This window comes from Mobula hypostoma, chromosome 12, assembly GCF_963921235.1.
Source record: "Mobula hypostoma chromosome 12, sMobHyp1.1, whole genome shotgun sequence".
Lineage (NCBI taxonomy): Eukaryota > Metazoa > Chordata > Chondrichthyes > Myliobatiformes > Myliobatidae > Mobula > Mobula hypostoma.
Window position 1 is genome coordinate 110,570,872 of NC_086108.1, and position 10,240 is coordinate 110,581,111.

At 46.7% G+C, this 10,240-nt stretch overlaps 1 protein-coding gene across 2 annotated transcripts in view; it reads left to right on the forward strand.

Moving 5' to 3' along the window:
- The window catches only part of samd13 (sterile alpha motif domain containing 13), a 79,552-nt gene extending 72,377 nt beyond the window's left edge, over positions 1-7,175 (forward strand). For both annotated transcript variants that reach the window (XM_063064779.1, XM_063064780.1), the window contains one exon: positions 1,590-7,175. In XM_063064779.1, coding sequence (XP_062920849.1) covers positions 1,590-1,739 — 150 coding nt within the window. In that variant the 3' untranslated portion in view covers positions 1,740-7,175. The remainder of the gene's footprint in view (positions 1-1,589) is intronic.
- Positions 7,176-10,240: the final 3,065 nt, after the last annotated feature.

The window sequence follows — 10,240 nt, forward strand, 5'->3', positions numbered from 1 at the left end:
AGTTCCGGATCACGTTCAAGATGAGAAACAGACGTAAAGGAGGTAAAAGAAGTGGGAAATGATGGTTTCATGACCCAGCCAGAAAAAGTTACCCAAAGGAATGTTGTACACAGGCGCCATCTTGACCGGAAGCCATGCTCTTTTCTCAAAGGTTGGTTGGAACTTTATTCCGTGGAGCGTGGGAGAACGAGAGGAGATTCGATTGGTATAGACACGGTCAATGCAAGTAGGTTTTTCCTGTTGAGGATGGGTGAGACTAGAACGAGAGGTCATGGGTTAAGGGTGAAAAGTGAGATGTTTAAGGGGAACATGAGTGGGAACTGCACTCAGGGTGGTGAGTGTGTGGAATGAGCTGCCAGTGGAAGTGGTGGATACGGCTTCGAATTCAACATCTAACAGAAGTTTTGATAGTTACATGGAGTTTAGGGGCTGCAGCCCGTGTGCGAGTATATGGGTTTAGACAGAATAATAGTTCAGCATGGACTAAATGGGCTGAAGGGCCTGTTTCTGTGCAGTAGTGCTCTGTGACTCTGATATAAAACTTAGAACACAGAATGTAGAACATTACAGCAACTTTTTCACTCAGAAGGTGAATCCATATCAAATGAGCTGCCAGAGGAAGTGGTTAAGGCAGGTACGTTAGTGACATTTAAAAGGTATTTGGACAGGTACGTGGATAGGAAAGGTTTAAGCAGCAGGGGATCCCAACTTTTTTTTAATACCATTAAACAAGGGGTCCTTAGAACCCAGAGTAGGAACCCCTAGTGTCGAGGGATATGGGTGAAACTAGCTTAGATGGGAATGTCGGACAAGTTGAGTCGAAGGGCCTGTTGCATTGGAAGGTTTGTGGATTGGCTCGGTATGGCAGAAAGTCACGGGTTCCAGTTTTACACTGACAGTAACGACACTTCGTTTATTTGGACAGAATAGGAAGCGTAAAAATACTTACCTAGGTATGCACGAGTCCTCTCACCACGGCGTACTTCCAACTCGAACCACAGCAGTGTTCACAAACCGGTCCGCCAGTGAGGCCTCGCGGTCTGCACCCCCAGACCGCTCATATCTTTGTACCCTCTCCACTGATGTAAAATACTGCAGAAACTGGACCAATCCATTAACACAAGCTCGGGTGCCACGTTACGGTAGTAGTTAGCGAGACACTGTTAACTGGGTGCTCTGGAATCCAGAGTTAAGTTCCAGCGCTGTTCTATGCCCTCTTTGTGGAATATGTGGGTTTCCCCTCTCGGTCCAAAGCCTCACTGGGTAGGTTAATTAGTTACTGTCAAGTCAGATTTGTCAGGGGTTTCTGGGGTGGGGTAGCTCGAAGGGCCTATTAGCTCTATCGCTAAATAAATAATCCACCCAACCAGAACCAATCACCACTCGTCACGCATCCCTCTGTCTGTTCACCTGAGTTTCATGTTCTGATGGTTGTAGTGCACTCTCACGGTCTCAGTCTCACACGCTCAAGGCCACAGTGGTGAAGACATTGAAGCACAACAATTCCCCCTTCACAATACAATCACTCAGCATTCCTGTTCCGGCTAGCACTGATTTGTACGCGATCTCTTCTTCCCACAAACCTGCAGGAAATCGACGGCAAGTCCCTGCTCCTCATGAAGCGGAGCGACGTTCTAACAGGACTGTCGATCAAGCTGGGCCCCGCCCTGAAGATCTACGAATTCCACGTGAAGGCCTTGCAAATGAGTCACTTGAAGGGCAGTTCCTCGGAGTGTTAGAGGAGGCCGGCGGCTTCTGTGCTGGAGATGGTGCGTTGGGGTCAATACCTCCCTTCTTCCTGGTTGCATGTAGGATATTGGATGTTCAGTAGTGTGGATTGTGTGTTTGTAGAAACTTGTCAGTCTCCTCTTTTAAGTTCGAGGCGTTGTCGAAGCCCCTTGAGATGTCAGCCTGGACCCTTGCCTCGGATTTTGTGAGCAGTTGTGTTTTGCGCCTCCCCCCGCTAAGTAAGCATATTTACTTTGTGTATATAACTCCTGTCTGAGGTGTTGCATCGTGGGAAGCTGTAACCATGGGAACACACGTACAGCAGTAACGTGTTACGTAACTGTGGATGTCTTCGGAAAGACGTGACTGTATTTGTAACAGAAATATATATTCTATTGATTTGATGGAAATGGATGGTTGCGGGGTCTCTCAGCGTCCCGTTTAGCTGTCAGTGTCGCTGTGGGAGGTCTTCAGCCTGACAGTGCCCATCCAAAAGGAATCTAGTTGGGTGACGAGGGGAACCACATGAATTTTGGAATGAGGTGGGGGCACCATGGTAGTTTAGCAGTTAGCGCGATGCTATTACAGCTCTGGGCTTATGATTTCAATTCCCGTGCCGTCCGTAAGGAGTTTGTACATCCTCCCTGTGAACCATGTTCATTTCCTCCGGGTGCTCTGGTTTCCTCCCACACTCCAAAGACATACCGGTTAGTAGGTTAATTAGTTGCTGTAAATTGTCCTGTGCTTAGGTTAGGGTTGAACAGGTGGGTTGCTGGGCGACGCGACACGTTGGGATGGAACTATTGTTCTGTGCTGTCTCTCTAAATTAATAATATCCCGGGGCTCCTGACACCGCGTCCCTCACGAAGAGCCCCAGGGAGGGAGTGCGCAGACTTGCCAGATATTCCTGATGCGTCCCCCCGCCCTGATCTGATCAGCTGGAGGGTGATCACACACAGATGCAGGAAGCCTTGCTGTGGTGTGGTTGCCGGGAACGCCTCAGCAAATTGCTTTGAGGTTTGTGGAAAGTTGTGAGGTATTAAGGCCCAGCATCAGTTTTAATATCACTGGCATATGTGGTGAAATTTGTTTTGCGGCAGCAGTGCATAATAAAACTGTGGATTACAGTAAGAAGTGTATATACATGAAAATTAAGTTAAATGAGTAGCACAGAAAGAGAGGAAAAGAGATGGTGAAGTGTATGGTGGGGTCCTTGTCCAGTCAGAAATCTGATGGTGGAGGGGAAGAAGCTGTTCCTGAAGTGTTAGTGTGTTCAGGCTCCTGTACTCCTCCTCGATGCAGATCGGCACATCTGTAGGGTATTAACGCAAAAGGCATAATGCTAATAGTATCTGTCTGTCAGCCAATGAGATGGGCTTGAGCTGAGGCCTGCGGTCAATTTACAAAGATTCAAGTTTGTTTATCGCGTGTGCATTGAAACATACGGTGAAATGTGTCTCTTTACGTTAACATCCAACACCCAACAACGTGCTGGGGACAAGCCCGCAAGAATCACCACACAATCCGGCACCAACGTAGCCCTCAATGAACGCAGACAACAAGACAACAACAGAGACGGCACGGCAGCATAATGGTTAGCACAACAGTTTCCAGTGTTCAATTCCTGCCACTGCCTGTAAGAAATCTGTACCTTCTCCCCATGACCGGTTGGGTTTCCTCCCAGTGCTCTGGTTTCCTCCTTGGTCACTGTAAATGATCCTGTTACTAGGCTAGGATTTAATCGGGGGGTGCTGGGTTCATAGACTTGACTCTGTTCAGTGGGCCTTGGCTTCCAGACTTCCAACTCAACTCTTGGGCCTCGATCCCAGGACAGAAACTGGCAATGCCCATGCCGTGCTGGAGTAACTGGCAATGCCCATGCAGTGCTGGAGTAACTGGCAATGCCCATGCCGTGCTGGAGTAACTGGCAATGCCCATGCCGTGCTGGAGTAACTCGGCACATCAGGCAGCAGCTGTGGAGAGTAATAAACAGTCAACGTTTCGGGCCAAGAGCTTTTGTCAAGCTGGAATAAGAAGGTGCGGGAAGGGAAGGAGAACTACCTGGAAGACGATAGGTGAAGCCAGGTGGGTGGGGAGGACAAAGTAAGAAGCTGGGAGGTGGTAGGTGGAAAGGGTAATGGGCTGAAGAAGGAGGAGTCTGATAGGACAGAAGAGTAGATGCTGGGAGAGTGGGAGAAAGGGAGGAAGGAGGGTCCGTGATAGATTGCTGAGGAGAAGAGGTGAGAGGCCAGAGTGGGGAATTGAAGAAGAAGGAAGAGGAGGGAGAAATTAATTATTAGGAGAAATCGATTTCCAGTCCTAATGATGGGTCTTGACCTGAAATGTTGACTGTTTATTCATTTCCCTAGGTGGTGCCAGGCATGCTGAGTTCCTCCAGCATATTGTGTGTGTTGCTCTCGATCTTTAGCATCTGCAGAGTCTCAAACAAGAGATGGATAGAGCTCTTAAAGACAGCAGAATCAAAGGTTATGGGGATAAGGCAGGAGCTGGATACTGATTGTGGATGAGCAGCCATGAACGAAGTGAATGGCGGTGCTGGCTCGATGGGCCGAATGGCCTATTCCTGCACCTATTGTCTATTGTCTGAAATCTGGAGATGCTGGAAACCCAGAGGAACGCACACAAAATGCTGGAGGAACTCAGCAGGCCAGGCAGCGTCAATGGAAAAAAGTACAGTCGATGTTTTGGGCTGAGACCCTTCTGCAGAATTTCTTGTGTTTAACAGAAACTGCAGCAACCCCTCTCAGTAAAAGCAGGATAATCCCAGCAGGAAGGGTGGTGTTGTTTTCAGATAATGTGAAGCTGTTGCACTTCCATTAGTATTGTAGGGATTGACTGGCAGGGGAAATTATCCAATCATCCGTCCGTTCCACATACAACTTTACAACCAGATGTGGCTGGAATTTAAACAGTTCTTGCGTCTGGATACATGAAAGGTGTCTTGACTTGACAGAGGTGCAAAAGAAGCATATGGCAGTGGTATGGTAATGTGGCGGTCAATGTAATGCTGTTACAGCAACTTTCGATCCTGCCGCTCTCTGCAAAAAGGTTGTACGTTCTCTCCGTGAGCGTGTGGGTTTCCTCCGCGTGCTCTGCTTTCCTCCCACGTTCCACAGGCTTACAGGTTAGTAGGTAATCGGGAACATGGGTGTAATTGACAGTGTGGGCTTGTTGGACCAGAAGGGTCTGTTACTGTAATGTATCTCTGAATAATTAAAAAATAGAGTGAGTCAACAGCCAGCACCTTCTCCCGTGGCAGAAATGGCTAATACGGGGGGCATAATTTTAAGATGATTGGAGGGATATCAGAGGCAGGTTTTTTTTACACAGTGATGGGTGTGTGGAACACCCTGCCAGGCCTGGTGACGGTGGTGGAGGCAGATACATTTGGGACATTTAAGAGACTCTCGGATAGGCACATGGATGATAGGAAAAAGAAAGGTTAGAATGATTTTAGAGTAGGTTTAAAAGGTCAGCATAACATTGTGGGCCGAAGGGCCCGTACTGTGCAGTATGTTCTGTGTTCTATGATACATAGGTTCTGTAGATGTTCTGCCACTTTATTTGTCCGCTGTAAATTGCCTCTAGTGTGGGTGAGGAGTGGAATCTGGGGCGGGGGGAGTTGATGGAAATGAGGGAGCACGAATAACATGGGACCGGGGTAGGATTGGTGTTGATGATTGGCACAAACTCGATGGGCTGAAGGGCTTGTTTCAGTCCGAATATTGTGCTGGGGGCAGCCCGCAAGTGTCACCGTGCTAGCCAAAGAGGAACAACCATTGGATCAGCTCCCAGCTCAGAAAGAAGGCAGTCACACAGCTTTGGGCTGTGCCTTCCTGCTCCACAGTCAGCTGTAGTTCCTCCCGTGCTGTTTGCCTGTCTTCTGCCCTCCAGCTTCCATCGTGTCCGAGTTAGTACCGGATGCAGCAGAGGGCAGCGTGCAGGTGGTATCGTACCAGACCCCACAGTGCAGTGTGCCAACTACAGTTAGTGCACAGCCAGCAAGCGAGTGTTCTCCTCACCGCCGACAGTCTGCTCTTACACAGAGACCATGTCTGATCAAATTAATCGGGGGAGATCTGTAGCCAGCCCTGAACACATGCTAGACCAGTTCAAAGTTGAAAGTGAATTTATTACCAAAGTATACGAGGGGTGATTGATAAGTTTGTGGCCTAAGGTAGAAGGAGTCAATTTTAGAAAACCTAGCACATTTACTTTTCAACATAGTGCCCTCCTAACATGTACACACTTAGTCCAGAGGTCGTGGAACATACGGATCCCTTCTTTGTAGAATTTGGCGTCTTGGACCTCCAGAAAGTGTCCACAGCAGGGGTGATGGATAAGTTCGTGGCCTAAGGTAGAAGGAGATGAGTTACACAGCTCTTGTTACATGCACGTGCAGTTCAACTCTTTGAGTGATCATGCAGAAAGTTTGAAGTTAATAACTCATCTCCGTCTACTTTAGGCCACAAACTTATCAATCACCCCTCGTATGTATGTCTCTATATCCAACCCTGAGATTCTGTTGCTTGCAAGCTTTCACAGCGAATACAAAGAAACAAAGCAAAATAGTAATTTAATAAGATGACAAAGAAGAAAATAAGCAGTAAACATCAAGGACATGAGATGAAGAGTCTTTGAAAGGGAATCCATAGATTGTGGGAAAATGTCAATGCTGGGGCAAGTGAAGTTATCCCCTCTGATTGAGGAGCCTGATGGTTGAGGGGTAATAACTGTTTCTGAACCTGGTGATGTGGGTCCTGAGGCTCCTGTACCTCCTTCCTGATGGCAACAGTGAGAAGAGAGCCTGGCCTGGGTGGTGGGGGGTCCCTGATGATGGATGCTGCTTTCCTGCGACAGTGCTTCCCGTAGACATGCTCAGTGGCATGGGAGGGCTTTACACGTGATTACCGAGGAATCTGAAGTTGCAGACCAACTCACGGTGACACTGACACCATTTGCAATTTGCAAAAGGGGGAAAAGATCGAATGTTTAAAATCTGTATTGGTAGCTGAAGAAATACTGAACTGAAGTCCCTCTGTACAACCCAAGCCTTCCTGTCTTGCTTGTACTTTGTAGCTCATAACTTGCACAGTGTCTATAAGTGTTTTTTTTGGACTAGTACACCTTTTATTTCAGTTGGAACAAATGATCCTCTGTCTCCCCTCATGGCTCTTTCTGTGCTCTTTGGAAGAGTTGACTACAACTCCTATGAGAGAGACCTTGCAGTAAAGTGCTGATGACCTCTGCCCTCGTGCTTTGTATGTGTGAGGAATGTTAAGTTATGATTTTTTGTGTGTATATTGCAGACTTTATCAACATATTGTAACCAGTCATCTCAAAATACAGATGTACATTCAAAGTATTTATACTTCTTGCTTAAGAGAGAAAATGTTATATTGATTTTTTTTTTAATAATAAGTGCTGGTGAAATATGTGTCCTGCCTGGTCTTTTGAGAACTGCAAGTGTACACCATGGAGGGTGGTCATGCGTTCGTTCTTCCTCCTGGTTTCGGGCAGATGGGGGTTGTCAGCCATGGAGACAGCAAACTCTGATCGCAAACCTCCGCTGCCTTGTGTCTATACCTGCACTTGAGGAAGGCTTCGGGAGTAAACCCTGAGGAAGAATCTGGAGCTGTAGTCCCTAAGGCAGTCCAACGTTGACCTCAAGGGTGACTGGCAACTCCCGCGATGCTGCTGGTGCCAAACTGTATCGGCCTCTGCCGTTCCTTTGGGTTCATCAGCCGTGTGGAGAGCGGGAGCCCGCTGCACGGGCAACAGCTTGCTCTGCATATCGTACTGCCCTGGCTGGCATATTGCGTAGACAGCTGGGACCGAGCATCGATGGTCGACGTGGACCAACAGAGAGGCCTCAAGTTCCCTCCTGGTCGACTTGGCCCATATTCCCTTCGTGTGATTCCAATTTATCACCTGTACATCGAAACATACAGTGACCAACCAACACAACCCAAGGATGACCCAGGGACAGTGTGCAAGTGTACAGTACAACACAGTAAAGGTCCTTCGGCCCACACTGTCGTCCTGACCCATTCACCTACTCTAAGGTCAATCTAACCCTTCCCTCCCGCAGAGCTCTCCACTTCTCTATCATCCATGTGCTTATCTAGCAGTCACATCATTGTCTGCGGTGTATCTGCTCTACCACTACCCTGGGCAGTGCGTTCCATGCACCCACTAGTGTTTGTGTTTTTTAAAAAAAAGACCTATCTCTGACACCTTCCCCCGCCCCCACCCCCCCGTACTTCCCTCTAATCACCTTAAATGATGCCCCGGTTAAAGCCATTTTGTTCTGGGAAAAAGTCTCTGGCTGTCCACCCAATCAATGCCTCTTATCCTTGTGTACACCTCTATCAAGTCACCTCTCATCCTCCTCCGTTTCAAAGAGAAAAGCCCTAATTGACCCTCATCTACATAAGACATGCTCCATAATCCAAGCAGCATTCTGGTAAATCTCTGCACCTTCTCGAAAGCTTCCACAACCCTCCTATAATGAGGCGAACAGAATGTGAAAATTTCCCAACAAGAACGTACCACGAGACTCAAGACGGCTTTTATCCCACTGTGACATGACTATTTAACGATCTCTTCACACAATAAAGATGACCTCTTCACCTCTCATTCTCCCTTGTGGCCCTTGTTTCTTATTGTCTACCTGCACTGCACTTTCTCTGAAACTCTTAACACCGTTCTGCATCCTGATTTTTGTTTTGACTGCTTCGATGTATATGCAATGATCTGTCTGGATTGCATGCAAACAAAAGCTTTTCATTGTATCTCGATGTATGCTTGGTGGCCATTTCAGTAATGCAAATATCTAACGTGGCAGCAACTCGATGCATAAAAGCATGCGAACATGGTCAACAGGGTCAGTTATTGTTCAGACCAAACATCAGAATGGGGGAAGAAATGTGATCTAAGTGACCTTTGACCGTGGAATGATTGTTGGTGTCAGACAGGGTAGTTTGAGTATCTCAGAAACTGCTGATCTCCTGGGATTTTCATGCAGGACAGTGGCTAGAGTCCACAGAGAATGGTGCAGAAAAAAAATCCACTGAGTGACAAAAATCTGTGGGTGAAAATGTCTTGTTAATACTCAGAGGAGAATGGCCAGACTGGTTCAAGGTGACAGCAATTCAAATATCCACACGTTACAGCACTGGTGTGCAGAAGAGCATCATACGTTGAAGACACGTCAACAGGAGACTGCAAACGTGTGCTCAGCGGCAACTTTATTTGGTACAGGAGACAAGTTTTAGAGTAATTTCTCAGTCTTACAGATCTATTCCTGGGGGAGGGGGGTTGTTGTATAGAGAGGGATTAATCTTGCTCCAGAATTCATTGAAACTAATTGAAATGTACAAACTTCGAGTTCAAAATGTAATGGGACCTTGTAAACTTTTGCTATTTTTGCACGTTTTATGGTCTCTTTATACATCTTGTTAGATTACTGTTGTATTCTGTTTTAATCAATTTTGTGGTGCTCTTTTGTGAATGATTCACAAACAAAATATTTTTACTGTACCTAGGTCCACATTACAATTGTAGATTCATTTCCATCTACCCCAGTTGTCACGTTTTCTAAACAATAATATTCCTCTCTCAGCTCCTGTATACACTTCCTTTTAACGAGGTAAAGGAATCAGAATCAGGATTTACTCCATAAACCAGGGGTTTCCAAACTTTTTTTTTTGTGCCACGGACGCCTACCATTAACCAAAGGGTCAGTACACCTCAGGCTGGGAGCCCCTCATCCAAACATTCGGCAGGTGAGATGTGTGCAAATAGGTGATCTGCAGTTTTCAATTCTGCCACTAGAGGGAGAACCCTTCTGCGAAGACCATTCATGATCTTAGGTGTTTCAGGATCGGGTTTATTATCAGCGGCATGTGCTGTGGAATTTGTTTTGCGGCAGCAATACATTGTAATGCATAATTTAAAAAAAAACAAATTACAGTTATATTTTTATTTGGAAAAATTAAATAAATCGTGCAAAGAGAGGGAAGAAAAGATCGTGAGGTAGTGTCATGGGATCATTGTCCATTCACAAATCTGATGGCGAAGGGTAAGAGGCTGTTCCTGAGTTGTTAAGTGTGTGTCTTCAGGTTCCTGTACTTCCTTCATGGTAACAATAAGAGGAGTGCTTGCCCTGGGTGATGGGGACCTTAATGTGTCTTTTTGAGGCATAGCACATTGAAGATACCCTGGATGCTGGGGGAGTCTGCAATTTCCTGCAGCCTATTTTGATCCCATGCAGTGTGTACACCCCCATGCCAGACGGTGATGCAGCCCGTTAGAATGCTCTGTAAAAACTTGCAAGTGTGTTTGATGGTACACCAAATCTCCTCAAAATCCTAATGAATATAGCCACTTTCGTGCTTTCTTTGTAACTGCAAAGTAACATGCTCACCCTTTCCAGTGCTGACCCCCCGATGATGACTCGTCAGCCAAGCCTCCTCCCTCTTCTAAACCA